Source organism: Giraffa tippelskirchi, chromosome 13 (assembly GCF_054371585.1).
Source record: "Giraffa tippelskirchi isolate mGirTip1 chromosome 13, T2T-mGirTip1v1.2.pri, whole genome shotgun sequence".
In the NCBI taxonomy this organism is placed as follows: domain Eukaryota; kingdom Metazoa; phylum Chordata; class Mammalia; order Artiodactyla; family Giraffidae; genus Giraffa; species Giraffa tippelskirchi.
Window position 1 is genome coordinate 72,972,222 of NC_137287.1, and position 16,910 is coordinate 72,989,131.

General features: G+C 41.3%; 1 protein-coding gene and 1 long non-coding RNA gene across 3 annotated transcripts in view; one reads left to right on the forward strand and one right to left on the reverse strand.

Moving 5' to 3' along the window:
* Nucleotides 1–15,821, reverse strand: part of FAM107B (family with sequence similarity 107 member B) — a 209,733-nt gene extending 193,912 nt beyond the window's left edge. Inside the window, exons 1-2 of one of the 2 annotated variants that reach the window (XM_081553581.1) lie at nt 15,701–15,821; nt 15,204–15,620 (exon numbers count right to left, since the gene is read on the reverse strand). In XM_081553581.1, coding sequence (XP_081409707.1) covers nt 15,204–15,617 — 414 coding nt within the window. In that variant the 5' untranslated portion in view covers nt 15,618–15,620; nt 15,701–15,821. The remainder of the gene's footprint in view (nt 1–15,203; nt 15,621–15,700) is intronic. The other variant, XM_081553580.1, reaches the window with a different exon arrangement.
* Nucleotides 1–16,910, forward strand: part of LOC145531370 (uncharacterized) — a 105,825-nt gene that overhangs the window by 41,606 nt on the left and 47,309 nt on the right. Inside the window, exon 3 of the long non-coding RNA XR_014072380.1 lies at nt 3,450–3,563. This is a non-coding gene — a long non-coding RNA (uncharacterized LOC145531370). The remainder of the gene's footprint in view (nt 1–3,449; nt 3,564–16,910) is intronic.

Here is a 16,910-nt window from a genome sequence, read left to right on the forward strand (position 1 = left end):
AGAGGAGTTTCACTTCTGCCCTCTGGGAGCAATGAATTATAATCCAGATGGTCACACAGCAAAGATGGTGCCACACACAAGCATGGGAAGTACAGAAATTCTAAGTGAAGAACTGGCCATAACGACTGGCTAATGAATACCTGAAGCAAACATGGATTTTGAAACTAGCCTGGGGTGAGAATGTCTTGTTTCAAAGGCCTGAAGTCAGAGGCATTTAGGAGATGGGCCTGGGCTTGTGCTTCCATGCCCAGGAAAATACCTTACGGGCCAGCCGGCAACATGTCTTCTCCCAAGAGAGCAGAGAATTCTGCTGGCGGTGGGAGGCGGGGATGCCCTAGATGCCTGGCCCGGGGTCCCCATCTGCAGGAGATGCCAGCAGGTGAGTCCCTGGGGAACAGAGGAATGCAAAACTTTCATCTGAAGTTCACAGCCTGGGTTGGGCTGCCGAGGCTGCTGACATGCATTCTCAGGTGAGTTGAAAGAAAAGCAGAACACAAGTGGCCAACAAATGGATTTAAAAACGGAAGCTGTGCTCTGGAAACATTCATTTCAACCCTCTCTCTTGTTTGTTTCATTTCCTTCCTATTTAAGTCATTTGGACTCAGGCTCTTGGCCTCCTGCTGCTTTTGTCTGCCTTGCTTACCTGGCGAACACTTCAAGCTTTGAGACCCTGCTTTCGTGTAGCATTGGTTCACTGCCCACCCGCTTATACCCCATGTGCCTACCATGGCACCCACGCTCTTACAGATATTTCTGTCTGTCAGCTAGACTGCAGACTCCTTAGGAAAAGGAAGAAGTCTTATTCAGTTTGTTTCCAGAACTGACAGAGTCCCTAGTACAATTGGAAGGTGAATGAATGAATGGATTACCTTAGAGACAGAGGCCCCTATATCAATAGAAATGCTGAAGCATAAGTAGGAGTTAGGAGAAAAGGAAATAAGAACAATAAAGGATGCAGTGGAAATGGGGAGAGAGGAGACGGCAAAATGGGAAAAGTTTGAGATTATAATTCTGAGAAACTGATATATAATCATTCGGGTTTATGGCAATTTCATTGGATGGGAAAGAAAAAAGTGTGCATACTGTATAAACGTTTTTAACAACTGGGCTTTCCTGGTGGCTCAGATGGTAAAGAATCTGCATGCGATGCAAGAGACCCTGGTTCTATCCTTGGGTCTAGAAGAGTCCTTGGAGAAGGGAATAGCTATCCACTCAAGTATTCTTGTCTGGAGAATTCCATGGATAGAGGAGCCTGGCAGGCTACAGTCCATGGGGTTGCAAAGAGTCAGACACGACTGAGCACGCATAGTCACAGTTTTGAACAATAAGCCATAGAAATGAGATCAATGTTAATGTCATTTTGTTATTGATGACCTCATTTTGCAGCTGTTTTTTGTTTGCTTGCTTGTTTTGGGTTTTATTGTTTGTTGTTTGTTTGCCTGACTCCTGCCCTAACTAATAGCAAGCAACTCTAAGGCAAAATGAGTGCTTGGTTCCTTGTGGCAAATTCAACCACTAACACTGCATGTATTGGGTCCCTACTGAAGTTTGTTGAACTCAGGAATGAATGAAAACTTTAACACTCCCAAGTTAGTCTACAACAACTCCTGAAAGCACAGAAGAAATAACCTGAGGAACTTTTTATTTGAAAGGATTTTTTTCCTTGTTAAATCAAATTACTTTTTTTTCCCCCACTTGCTGCACTGTGCATAGTTGCTTCGACTCTTTGTGATACCATGGACTGTAGCCCGCCAGGCTCCTCTGTCCATGGGGATTCTCCAGGCAAGAATACTGAAGTGGGTTGCCATGCCCTCCTCCAGGGGATCTTCCCAATCCAGGGATCAAACCCAGGTCTCCCACATTGCAGGCAGATTCTTTACCTTCTGAGCTACCAGGGAAGCCCAAGAACAGTGGAATGGGTAGACTATTCCTTCTCTAGGGGATCTTCCTGACTCAGTAATTGAACTGGGGCCTCCTGCATTGCAGGAGGATTCTTTACCAGCTGAGTTACCAGCGAAGCCCTTTTCTCCATGAACACCCTCTAACTTGATAATAATATGTGCATCTTTGACTTTTATCTCAGATTTAGAAAGTAACCAATTAAGTGCAAAATCATATACTTTGTGCTTAAATCAGATTAACTAAAAATATCTTTTAGGTACTGAGTTCTTTGCAAATCAGGAAACAAAAACCTTTTTTCCTTTTAGCCAGAAGCATTGTAAAGTCAGAATTGTGAAAAAAAAATGTAAGCCATTCTTAGCAGTGTCATTAATACAGCTCAGGGTCTTAATAATGTGAACAAAATTATCTATGTACTTGTCCACATGCTATTAAAGTCACAGAGAGTAATGAAGTGAATGCATCTCTTTGTTTTCTTCAGCTCCCATTTTAATGGTATCATTTATGTTATTAATATTCTCTATTTTCTCCTGTATTTCTTAAAGTTCTGTATAAATAGTCATTCTTCCCAAAACAGCACTAGAATCATAAAAGCTCTCATTATCCTCATTTTGCAAACAGGGAAACAGAAGGATAAAGAGACTAGTTCTTTGCCATGTGGCAAGTTCATTGAGGGGTCCAGAAAATAGGCTAGAAGGACAGTTGATAGAAAAGTGCTTCCTCTGGCTGAGTTCACTTCAAAATCAGTTTTTCTGGCTTTTTGTGGCTCAAAACTGAGCAAGAAACAGTTCATCCTTCAAAGAGAAAAAAGTATCTTGGCCCCTATTCTCAGTGTGGTCTTAAATTATTTCCATTCATTTCTAAAACAAGGGATGGATCACAAAAATGTTGGCAAGACTAAACAAAGATGAAATGAGAAAACTCTGAGAAGACTTGTGTATAGTAATCCTCTCTGCTGATTTTGATTTTATTGATTCATCCTTTAATTTATTCAGTAAACATCTGTTAGGTATCTTCAGCATGTCCAGCATGGTTCTGGGCACTGCCCATGATAGATGAACAGAAAAAAAGATACAGTGCCTGCTCTCAAGCTCCTCAGAGTCCATCAGGACAGCATGACATATGAACAAATATGGTGCAGATTACAATGCTTTAATCCAGGGAAACACTGAGTGCCAGGAAAGGCCAGGAGAAGGCACAAACATGGAACTAAGTTTCGAGGATGGTGTCAGAAAAGGAAAGGAGGACAGAGAAGGCAGAGCAATAACAATATGAGGAGGAATTGTCCAGTGTGTGGAGATCCTAGGGGGAGGGAGGAGGCATGTGACCCAGCTGCTATAGGAGCCATTTTGTCACCACCAAGGGAAATACGCAGAGGTGAGCCAAGGTCATGGACGGCTAAGCAGAAAGATGGAAGATGCCAGATGCCCCATGGCTTCACTGAACTACTGACTCAACCCATTCCAAAACCACCCAACCGTGGGGCTTGTTTATAAGTGAGGTAATTCATTTACATAGTGTCTAAATTAAAATTTTTCTGTTTCTTGCAGCTAAAAGCATCCTAAGTGATATATGGAAGAGGAGGTTTGGGGGAAAGTTAGTTTGTCTTTGCATACATTGAATTTTAGATGACTGGAGACCACCTGGAAGTTTCCCTGGGATAGGTGAGTCTGGGTCCACCTTTGTTAAAACGTGTAATTATTTTTCACTACTTTGGCATACCCCATGGGCAGTGAGTTGCACTTGAAGTGGTTCCACGGCCTCTTCAGGGACCCAGGTTCTTTCTTCCTGCTCCACCATCTCTAGGTTGTTTGCTTTTATCTACAGATGTGTCCTCCGCCATTTACAGGATGGCTACAGCAGCACCAGGCATCCCATCCAGGCAATAACATCCAAAGCCAAATTCCAGCACGTTTTTCCTTGTGTTCCTTCTTGAGGGCAAAGAAAGTTTCGAAGGCCACACTCAAGAGGTGCTTAACATCTGAACGACCCTATTCAGGAATCTACATCCAGAGACAGCCACAGCAAATGTTTTAGACAAGGCTAGCTAAATCTCAATTAGAGGATTTACTAGCCTAAGAAATTATGTCATTTTTCACTTGCGAAACAAATGGTATTCAAGGTCCTTAACTGACTAGCATTTTTGCCTTTGTAAAACAAAGTATGAGAATGTGGCCAGTTCAGAAGTCCAACTCATTTATCATATCCTGGATCTTAAACTCCAGGTGGCCCTGGGCTCTGCACTCCATTTTCGTGGCTTGCTGGTTCTGCCATTACAATATTTTTGCCTTCATAGATATCATTTTATTCATGCCAAAGGGCTACCACGTAAAAAGACAAGAGCTAGGGAATCTCTTACGGCCTCAAAATCAGGGAAACTGTCTCTTTCTGTTAGCCACCCTAACACATGTGAAGTGATATTTCATGGTGTTTCTGGTTTGCATTTCCTTGATTAGTAGTAATTTTAAACATCTTTTCATGTATCCATTGGCCATTTGTGTGTCTTCTTTGGTAAAATGTCTGTACAGGGCCTTTGCCCATCTTTTAATTGGGTTATTTGATTTTTTGTTTTTTTTGCCGTTGATGAGTTCCTTATATATTTTGAATATTAGCCCTTTATCAGATATATGATTTGCAAATTTTTTCTCCCAGTCTGTAGGCTGCCTTTTAGTTTTGTTGATTGCTTCCTTTGCTGTGCATAAGCTTTTTGGTTTGAGATAGTCCCAGTTGTTTATTTTTTGTTTTTGTTGTCTGTGCTTTTGATGTCAACTCTAAAAGCTCATTGCTGAGGTCCATATCAAAGGTTTCTTCCCCCGGTTTTCTTTTAGGAGATTTGAGGTTTCAGGTCTTATGTTTAAATCTTTAACCCACTTGGGGTTGATTTTTGTGTTTGGTATAAGACAAGGGTCCAGTTTCATTCTTTTGCATGTGGATGTCCAGTTTTCCCAGCACCATTTATTGAAGAGACTATCATTTCCCCATTGTGTATCCTTGGTGGCTTTGGTGAAGATTACTTGACTGTATGTGGTGGTTTAAAAGAGCTAACTTTAAATTGGCTCTACTACAGGTGTACCTATTTATCATATTTGAAGTTTTTATGAGACTGTGTTGTCTTTTATTTATTTATTATTTTTGGCTGTGCTGGGTCATCGCTGCTACACGGGCTTTTCTCTAACTGTGGCAAGGGGGGGCTACTCTCTAGTTGCAGCTCCCAGGCTCTCGAACACAGGCTCAAAAGTTGTGGTGCAGCCTCAGTTGCTCCACAGCATGTGGGATCTCCCCCAGACCACAGATTGAACCCGTGTCTCCTGCATTGGCAGGTGGATTCTTTACCACTGAGCCACCAGGGAAGCCAAAGACTGTGTTGTCTTATATAAATATATTTAAGCTTTAAAAGTAAGTTTGTTATTTTGAAATTGCTGTAATTACTACGAGTGATAAGTAATGTGAGACACAGTTTTTTGAAACCTGATGTTTCCGGTTGCAGAAACTGACTCCCCTCTTGCAGGTGGTCCATTTGAGGGGAAGTTCCTCTCACGCTGTGGACAACCAAATCATGCTTATGTGGATAGGTTCTAACAGTTGCCTGGGCTGTAATTTTCCACTTAACTGAATGTGGGAGACCCACAAACCAGTTTCACACAACAAAATCATGAACACTTACCATAGCAGGTCCTGTGCCCTTTGCGGAGACTCTCTCTTCCTCTAATCACCTCAAATTTCCCAACTCTCACATCCCCTGATGCGGAATTACAAAAGCAAGTGTGTCAACCTCACATAGGAAAAAGTTTTAACGTGATGAGATCTGTTTTCTTTGGAATGGAGGAACTGTGAGTGCAAAAGTAAAGGCTGTTCAGACCAGGTTAACACACATCCTTGGCTGGGAAAAAACCCCTCTAACTTCCTATGATTGATATAGCACATTCATTCAGCTAGTCGCTGTGGTTCCTGCAGGGTGAGAAACCTTAAAGTTTCCAGTGTACTCAGCGAGTGAAATAGCAGATTTTTTTCCAACTAAAGTACAATTGCATGTTATATAATCAAGAGAATGGAAATCCCAACTCTACAAAACCAGTTATTTTGAGGAAATGGGTCTTGTCAAAAAATTGGAATTTCCTTGATGGCTCTTTGGTTAGACACTCCTAAGTCATTGCCTACGAACAAAGTAAACCCTGCTCTTTTATTAAGCACCCATGAAAAGGAGGGCAAAGGGTCAACTCGGTCATGGGCAGATTGCCAGGTTCTTTCTGACGAGCTGGAAAGAGGTGCAGCTCAAATATAGGCTGACCTCTTCCTTTTGTACCTCTCCCTCCACCATATCGCAGCCTACTGAGAATATATGTACTATTCTTACCTGAATTGTAAACGCAGGAGTAACCTCATTTGAAAATGATGCTTTCAATTTTGATGAAATTATACACTAAGCTTTTATTTCTTAGTTTAAATATTATTCCACTCTGCTCTAAACTATCTGAAAATTTTGCTTTTTTGTCATCCCCTGTAGTATTTTACAGAAGGTCTGCAGTAGTCAAAGTTGTTCATTATAAATGTGCATGCTTTTATGAGGACTATTTATTTTATTTCACTCTAAGAGAATCCAGGAAGCTGTCTCACTCTTTTCCAATTGGGATGCAACTGAATATCTGGATTGGAAAGTTCCTGTCTGAGTACACTGGGTATATCATGCACTATCGTGCCAGTATGTTTAACATCTTTTGAAAGTAGAAACCTAGCGTGGGAAGTTCAGTTCAGTTCAGTCGCTCAGTCGTGTCCAACTCTTTGCGACCCCATGAATTGCAGCATGCCAGGCCTCCCTGTGCATCACCAATTCCCAGAGTTTACCCAAACCCATGTCCATCGAGTCGTTGATGCCATCCAATCATCTAATCCTCTGTCGTCCCCTTCTCCTGCCCCCAATCCTTCCCAGCATTGGGGTCTTATCAGGGCTTAAAATGAATGGGATGGTATTCCCATCAGCTTATTAAGATATCCTTGTTGGTATTGGCGTGGGGGTGGGGTGAGGTGGTGGTTTGTTATTTTGTTAGGAGTCCTTGATAGCTCAACTGGTAAAGAATCCACCTGCAATGCAGGAGACCCTGGTTCATTTCCTGGGTCAGGAAGATCCCCTGGAGAAGGGACAGGCTATCCAATCCACTATTCTTGGGCTTCCCTGGTGACTCAGCTGGTAACGAATCCACCTGCAGTGTGGGAGACCTGGGTTCGATCCTTGGGTTGGGAAGATCCCCTGGAGAAGGGAAAGGCAACCCACTCCAGTATTCTGGCTTAGAGAATTCCATGGACTGTATAGTTCATGGGGTCACAAAGAGTCAGGCTTTGTGACTGAGAAACTTTCACTTCACTAGGAGCATGAAAGGGAACTAGAAAACTAACATTTGATTGCATGAGTCTATAAGTTGCTTTCTGTTAGAATTGTTTTTATGTCAAATCATCTGTCTAGCAGAGAGTTTCCTTAATAGGGTTTTTTAAAAAAACAAAAAAAACAAAAACAGGTAGCCTAGAATTCTGTTCTCTTCTATTAGAATCCACAGGGGAAAAGGGAAGATTTTATCCTAAAGAAATTGCAAGAACACTGGTTTTTACTAGGAAGTAGAAATGCAGCCGAGCAGAGTTGTCCCTAATAATGCTTAAGTAAAGAGGATGCAGAGTTAGGGTAGGATGAGGGTGTGACATATATTTACACACACGTTTACAATATGATTCTAAATAACACTGCCCTCAACAGAAGATATTCCCAAGGCTTGGCTTCAAGGCAACTTTAAGACACTGAAACTAAAATCAATTTTTTGAATGAGATCAGTTGCCTATGGAGGTGAATACCTCCAGGAATTTTCCTGCTGTCAGGTATCCAGGAATCTCTCCAACACCAAATAACAATTAACATAGCCTTGATGTAGCTTCAAGAGAGCATGGCTGGAATCTGATTCTAACCACGGAAGCTGAAACCCAGTTAATTAAACTATCCCAGGTCTTAACAAAGACTGTGCCAAGAAAAGAGGAAGGATGGGCATGGAGCCTAGACTAGTTATTGGCAGCATGAATTCTGCACAGCCCAAGAAAGTCATACTTTAACTGGTTAAACTGAGCTTCCCAACCTGCTGGAAAGGTTACCTTCAGAGAGGAAATGGACCAGATGCCTAACTCTACTGAGTTCTAGTTTCCCCATCAGTAAAAACAGTAGGAGGTGAGTTTAGAGAGGTAATGAGACATACTTTGTAAAGGACCTGTGGGCCCCTGTTAAGAGTTAATTTTTACCCTGAGGGAATGAAGGAGCCATTGAAGGGTTTTGATCAGAGGAATGATTGGGATTATCAGGAACTAACTGAGCTATTTCAAATCCTGAAAGACGATGCTGTGAAAGTGCTGCACTCGATATGCCAGCAAATTTGGAAAACTCAGCAGTGGCCACAGGACTGGAAAAGGTCAGTTTTCATTCCAATCCCAAAGAAAGGCAATGCCAAAGAATGCTCAAACTACCGCACAATTTCACTCATCTCACATGCTAGTAAAGTAATGCTCAAAATTCTCCAAGCCAGGCTTCAGCAATACTTGAACCGTGAACTTCCAGATGTTCAAGCTGGTTTTAGAAAAGGCAGAGGAACCAGAGATCAAATTGCCAACATCCGCTGGATCATCGAAAAAGCAAGAGAGTTCCAGAAAAACATCTATTTCGGCTTTATTGACTATGCCAAAGCCTTTGACTGTGTGGATCCCAATAAACTGTGGAAAATTCTTCAAGAGATGGGAATACCAGACCATCTGACCTGTCTCTTGAGAAACCTGTATGCAGGTCAGGAAGCAACAGTTGGAACTGGACATGGAACAACAGACTGGTTCCAAATAGGAAAAGGAGTACGTCAAGGCTGTATATTGTCACCCTGCTTATTTAACTTATATGCAGAGTACATCATGAGAAACGCTGGGCTGGAAGAAACACAAGCTGGAATCAAGACTGCTGGGAGAAATATCAATAACCTCCGATATGCAGATGACACCACCCTTATGGCAGAAAGTGAAGAAGAACTAAAGAGCCTCTTGATGAAAGTGAGAGAGGAGAGTGAAGAAGTTGGCTTAAAGCTCAACATTCAGAAAACTAAGATCATGGCATCCAGTCCCATCACTTCATGGCAAATAGATGGGGAAAGTGGAAACAGTGTCAGACTTTATTTTTTGGGGCTCCAAAATCACTGCAGATGGTGATTGCAGCCAGGAAATTAAAAGACGCTTACTGCTTGGAAGGAAGGTTATGGCCAACCTAGATAGTATATTTAAAAGCGGAGACATTACTTTGCCAACAAAAGTCCATCTAGTCAAGGCTATGGTTTTTCCAGTGGTCATGTATGGATGTGAGAGTTGGATGGTGAAGAAAGCTGAGTACCGCAGAATTGATGCTTTTGAACTGTGGTGTTGGAGAAGACTCTTGAGAGTCCCTTGGACTGCAAGGAGATCCAACCAGTCCATCCTAAAGGAGATCAGTCCTGGGTGTTCATTGGAAGGACTGATGTTGAAGCTGAAACTCCAATACTTTGGCCACCTCAAGCGAAAAGTTGATCTATTGGAAAAGACCCTGATGCTGGGTAGGATTAGGGAAAGGAGGAGAAGGGGATGACAGAGGATGAGATGGTTGGATGGCATCACTGACTTGATGGACATGGGTTTGGGTAGACTCCGGGAGTTGGTGATGGACAGAGAGGCCTGGCGTGCTGCAATTCATGGGGTCGCAAAGAGTTGGACACGACTGAGTGACTGAACTGAACTGAACATTGTAGAAGGATTAGAAGGATCAAATGAGTTTATCCATGGGAAGCATTTAGCACCACCCTAAACTATTAATAGTGCTCAAAAAGTGGTAATCATGACTGTAATTACCGTGGCTCCTCTTCACCCAGGCCAAATCATGAAGAAATAGAAAATCTGAATAGACCTATTACTAGTAAGGAGATTGAATCAGAAACCAAAAACTTCCTAACAATGAAAAGCCTTGGGCCAGATTCACTGGTGAATTTTACCTAACATGTAGAGTTAACACCAATCCTCAGAATCTTCCGAAAAACTGAAGATGAAGGAACACTTCCTAGCTCATTCTATAATGTGAGATAATTCTCTCCCTGATGTCCAATTCACTGACTCAATGGACATGAATTTGAGCAAACTCTGGTAGATAGTGAAGGATAAAAGGACCTGGCATACTACAGTCCATGGGTTTGCAAAGAGTCGGACATGACTTAGTGACTGAACAACAATAACCAATTCAAAGATACTACAAGAAAAGAAAACTAGAGACCAATATCCCTGATGACTAGTGATGCAAAAATCCTCAACAAAATACTGGCAAACAGAATTCCACAACATATTAAAAGGATTATACCATTACCAAGTGAAATTATACCATTTATTCCAGAATGTAAGGATGGTTCAAAATACAAAAAAAAAAAAAAATCAGTATAACAACATATCAACAGAATGAAGGGAGGAAATATGATCATATCAATTAATGCAGAAAAGTGTTGAGAAAATTTAACACCCTTTCATGATAAAAATGCTCAACAAACTTGGAATAGAAGGAAATTACTTCATATAATAAAGGCCGTATAGGAAAAACCCACATTGTACTCAACGGTAGCGTCATGCTCAGTGGTGGAAAGCTGGAAGTTTATATTGTAAGATCCAGAACAAGACAAGAATATTCACTTTTGCCACTTCTATTGAACACAGTATTGTTGAATAGTATTGAAATTTCCAGTCAGATCAATTAGACAGAAAAAGAAATAAAATACATCCAAATTGGAAAGGAAGAAGTAAAATTATCTCTGTTCACAGATTTTAGTGATCTCATATGTATAAATCATAAGATTCCACAGGTATACCACACAACTATTTAAACTAATAAATGTATTCAGCTAAATTACAAGATAAAAAACCTATGTACAAAATTCACCAGTTGCATTTCTGTACACCAGCAATGAACAATGAGAAAAGGAAATTCAGAAAACAATTCAAAAAGGATAAAATACTTAGGGATAAACATAACCCAGAAGGCAAAAGACTTGCATACTGAAAACTGCACAACATTGCTGAAAGATATTAAAGAAGGCACAAATAAATGGAAAGACAAACTATATTTGTCTAATATTTTTAAAACATAAATACTATCCAAAGTGATCAACATATTCAATGCAATCCCTATCAAAATCCCAATAATCTTTTTTTAAGAAATAGAAAAATCTATCCTAAAATTCATATGGTAGTTGCTAGGGAGTAGGAAGAGGGGCCAATGGGGCCAATGGGGAGTCAATGTTTTATGGATATGGAATTTGAGCTGGAAAAGATGAAAAAGGTTCTGGAGAAGGATGGTAGTGATGGTTGCAGAACAACGTGGAAGCAGTGACAGCCTGAACCTTCAAGACTTCGACCAGACCACCACCTGGGTCCTGGGCATGTCTGGGTTACCACTTCTCTGCCTAGTAGCAAAGCCGGCCTGTTACAAAAAGCAGTGGAGTTAGCAGCTCCAATATGGGCTCTGTCTCCCTTCCCTTTTGTAAAACCAACTTTTACTTAAAATACCCAGGAATGATTTCCTGAACCACATTTACTTTCTCTTCCTGTGTCAGGATGGCTACCTTGTTGAAGTAAGAACTAGATGAAAACCTGCTACTGCTGTAGAAAGACTTTCTGAAACTACCAAACTATTCTGAAGCCCTTAGTTGGGAATACCCCTGTGGTCCAGTGTTTTTAATAAAACTCCACACTTCCAGTGCATGGGGCTTGGGTTGAATTCCTGGTGTGGGAACTAAGATCCCATATGCCTCAAAACATGGCAGATAAAAAAGAAGAATCCCTTAGTTACTTCAGGTGGGAGCTGTGTCTTTCTTACACTGCCAGCTTTGTTAAGGGAGGGGGAGAGACAAGAAACATAGCACCATTCATCTAGGAAGAGGGCAGAGTTGAGTCTGATGTGCAATGATAAAAGAACAAAGTAGAAACCCTTCTCCTCCGTATATTCCAGCCCCCGCTTGTCTTCCCAAGGCTAAAATGAGAGTCTCTTCCACATGCTCCTATGGCATCCAGTGTTGACCCATTAGCCTTCTCATACTGCACTGACACTGCCTGTTTACCTGCCTGCTTACCCAACTGTATCTCCTCCCACTAGAATGTAAGTAAGCAGCTTCACAGACTGTATCTTAACCTCTCTTGGTTTCTACCACTAGGGCTGTCCTGGCACGGAGTAAAAACTCAGTACTTCTTGGCTGAAAGAGTCAACATCCTACTCTTCCATTGACTCTACAGTCCAACCCATTATAAGACTTTTCTGCTTCAAGACCACTAAGAAAGAAAAAAATTATAATCAGAAGATAGCAGCAATTATAAGACACATTCCAAGTTTGGGATTGTTGTCACCATCCTGGATGCAGGAAGAGACCACCACGAAGGTTGAAGACTAACTGGTACTACTTCATAAATACAGATGTGCACACATCTATTTACACAAACGAAAACCTTTCCTTTTAAATTAGTTCACTTGGCCTGCCTATCCTGAGCCGTCCTGCTCAGACCAGATGTTATTTCAAATTTAAATGACTCACCCTCCTGTCTAAACCCCAGGAAACTAAAGACAAATAGGACTCACTTCTCAGCTATGGTTATGTTCTGAGGCTGAGCTCTTTAAAAAAAAAAAAAGAGTCTTATTTGTTGCCTATACCAAGACAGCTTAAGTGATGAGGATCAGTGCATCCAAAAAGGAAACATTTTTGCCTCCAGGCAAGACTGTAATAAAAGAAGCTCATTCATCATCTGCTGAGGAGAAACATGTCACAACAAAATTACTAGGTAATGAAAAATCTGGGCAGTCCTGTGGCACTTCTAATCGTAAGATCTCAAAGCAATCCCACACTGTTGTTCACAAAGCCTTGTCATCAGCAGGACGCAAAGTAGGAAACATCTCTTTCCATAGTGTTATACACTATGAGACTAAGAGAAAACAGTGTTAAGCAAATTAATAAAGATAACTATTATTATATACACAGACACATTTATATATAATTATATACACATACATACACACATAAAATTTTAATTAACTGCAAATCAAGTGAGATCACATAAGAATACTTACTTGTAAATCCTCAAACACCACACAAATAATAATAATAATAAGCAGTGGAAGCATGTTATAATTCAGAGGATAGACTTTGGAATCAAACAGAACTGGGCTTTAATCCTGGGTCACTTCCTCCCTCTGTGAACTAGGGCAAGTGTCTTACCCTCTCTGAGCATCAGTGTTCTCATCTGTAAAATGGGAATCATAAGAATGGTCCCCTCATTGTAACCAGGTAATGATGGAATATTCTGTGTAAAGCACTTAGAAGAATGGCTAGCATACAGCAAGTACTCTGTAAATGTTAGCTCCTCAAATCTGAACCAAAGAGAAGCTATTTACCATGCCCATGGAATCTCCTTCTTGTACCTCCTGACAACTGAATTTTGCAGTGTTCCATTTCATCACTGCCAGTTTGATCTTGCCTTCCTCCCTCCTCAGTTTGGAACCCAGAGTCCACTGTGGGATCCTTTCTTCTCTGCCCTTCCCACCCCACCTTCCTGTTGTATCTTCTGTGACCATCCTCAGGCCGAGATAATTCCAGTGGCCTCTCAGCTCCAGTCTTCCCAACTTTAATCCCTCCTACATGGATCCATCTATTTATCTTCCCAGAATGAAATCCCAAGCATGACATTCCCCCGCTCAAAATTCTCAAAGCTTCCCTACTGCCTTCTCATGACAGCATTCAAACCACTTTGGGCCTCATTTTACCTTTCCAGATGTCTCTCCAACTTGGCCAGCCTGATGCACCTGCCTGTTCCTCTGCTGCATCACCCCACGTTCAAGCTTCTGTTCACACAATTTCCTTTTCTGGCAAGGTGCTTCCCTTCATCTCTGCCTTTAAAAATCCTAACCCTTCTAGACCCATCCCAAATTTCACTTCCCCCGCAAGGTACCTTTCCAGACACTCCAATCTCCTTGAACTGTCTTATGTGTGTCTCTCTTTGGGGCACTTACATTCAGCCTTGCAGTGTGTGTGATGACTGGTTCCATCAAAAGCCCTGCCTCACCTCTTTGGTCTATCCTTGGCTTTGCTCATACCAGTAGACAATAGATACGGATGTTACCCTGCTGTGTTTAATTGGTTATATTTGAATACACTTATTTATCCAGAACCCTTGTGTCACATATGCCCCTAAAACAGAAAGATGAAATCAAATCAAACCCCTGTACTTGCTGCTGTGTTTAGCAACATAGGGTGGGTGCCGAATTGCTGAAATCTCTACCAAAAAGAAATTCTTCCAGCTCATTAAAATAGTACATCATTAGTTCCTTTAACTAATGTGACAAATATAATCTTAGCCATGACATCCACTATGCTGACTATGGTATTACTATAAAAATATCTTACTCTGGATCTGGGTATAAACTGAAAAAATTGAACAAAAATTATTTGATGTCCTGTTTGCTTTGGATTTTGATTTAGAAAAAAAATTACAGTTCTTGCTTTAACAGAGGGCTTGGTGAAATCCTTGGTTCAATCTCAGAATAGAAAGATGTGGACAGTAGAGCTGAGCTTCAGTCATTTAATATAAGCCTGTAGAATGTCAAATGAAACTATTTTTAAAATCATGTTTTGACCCTGTCTTCACTCTTTGGCAGTTTTCACTGCTTAATGAGACTTCTTAGGTTCAAACCAGCAAGTCAGATAAAAAGTGATTTTGTTAGACTAGATAGAAAAAATAATCTTAAAAAAAATCAGAATATCTTAATAGTGGATCACCAAAGACCTCTCATTTTTTTCAATCTGGTCCTAAGCAAAATGGCCAGAAATACAACCCCAAAATGCTCAAGGAATATCTTTGGAAAACATCATTCAAGAAAGCCTACCTCTATACTGCCTCTCCAAATTGAGATTACCAAGAACTCTGAAATGATTTTGTAGCTCAATCCAATCAGAATATTTACCAGTTAAAATTCAGTAATGCCAGAAACAGGAAAGTAGATATATAAATAACTCAAGAGGCTGACTGTAAAAATCAGCAGCACCATTTCTTTTTTCCTCCAAATAACTCCCTTCTCCTGCCTGTAAGTCTCAGAAAATGATCACTTCCTCTCACTAGTAAGAGTTCCCCCAATGTTTTACTCACTAATAATGCTAAACAGGTTTGTTTCCATTTGTTTGGCCTTCACCAAACACGGAATTCTCTCCCAACTCCATTTCTTCTACAATAGCATTGGGAACACTCACCGCTGGCATTTCAATAATTGATGGTCTGGGAATAGAAGTCTGAAAAGTAACTGCCTCATGAACTGATCCTCCATCGGGAGACCCAGGCAGATCCTCAGGGGTGTCAGCGGGCTGGACGGCAGAGTGGTTGCTTGAATTCCGGTTTGTGCTGCCATTTGTCTCTGAATGGGCACCTGAATCTCGCCTTTTCTCCACGGTGCCTTCTTCACCTCGCGGGTGACTTGGGTGTCGGCCCGCTTTGGCCTTAGGCTGAACATGGATGGTGGAACGGGTATCAGCTGCACGGGGCTGATCTAAGGGAGCAGTCTCCCTTGTGTTCCCAAAACAAGCGAGCAGAGCCGAGCATGGGAACGGATGCATTCTTGCAGACGGAGACTTCAGTCTTTCAGCCAGCCTTGCCTTCCACGTGGACATGACCTGCAGTGGAACATTGCAGAGTTCACAGGGGGAAAGGAAATTGTGCAGGGATTCTGATCACCTCATTTCCTTATACCAACCGCTTCCTTGCCTGAAGAGGACTTTTAGCCGTTGCCCCCAAATAGAAGGTTAGGAAATGGCCAGGCCACCCTCCCTGAGAATCACTCAGCAGCCAACCCCTGCTTCGGACACTCCATCCCTGGTGATTTCACGCTCTTCCTTCCTTGATGCTGTCAGTGGCTAAAGAAAGCTGTCTGTGAGGCATGTGGTTGGCTTGAGTTACAGTCCCTGGGCAGGGCAGACGCTTCAGTGTAAGGTAGTGCCAAGTCAATGGACAGCTGCTTCAGATTACCTTGGAGGCATAAAGATAATGTAGCTGATAGCATCCGCCATAATAGCGTCAGCCCACGTATCAATAACATCACAACAGCCACATAACCTTCTTCAGTTACCCCCTTCAAATATTTATTCCCCCCAACAAAACAAAACCACCCAGTTACCCATCATGAATGAAGACCCCCAAGAGGGTCCTTGACCCTGGTAGCTGCTTCATTATTAAAATAGGAGGTAGACTTGAACCTTTTGTCTGGGGAAGTCCATGTTGTGTCTGATGTCTCCAGGACTTTTCTCGACTTTTCTGAATCTTCTCCCAAACAGGCTTCCAGTATTCAGGTTCCATATTGTCCCTCTTCTAACTCTAAATAAGACTTTGCTAATTTGTTTTATTCCTGGAGTAGGAAATGGCAACCTGCTCCAGTATTCTTGCCTGGGAAATCTCATGGCCAGAGGATCCTGGCAGGCTACAATCCATGGAGTCACAAAGAATAGGACACAAATAAGCACACAACACACACACACAAAATTTGCTTTTTTACAATCCATGCTAAGTCCCTAATTAATTTTCAACAACACAAAAAATAATAATATTTGTGATAGTGTGAGCAGTTAACACGAATATTATGTATGTGTGAATGTGTGTTCTGTCCATCTATTATGTATATTACTTTATTTTGGAAAATAGTGCCCTTTTGAATATAAATCTTCTATTTTTCAGCACATTAATATGTGAGTGGTAAAAAATAATAAATTATAACCACATTCCAAGACAATGCTCAAAAAAATTGAGATTTTTTTTCCTTAGCCAAGCATCTGCTAGGAATGTTAGAGAAATATAATACTGTAATGGTTTTCCCGTTAATAGTGACTTTCAGGTCAAGATTTCAGGGTATATTGGCAATTCTAATTTTGCTCTCTCTTTTAATATAATGTTAAGATGTGCTTTTAAGCTCA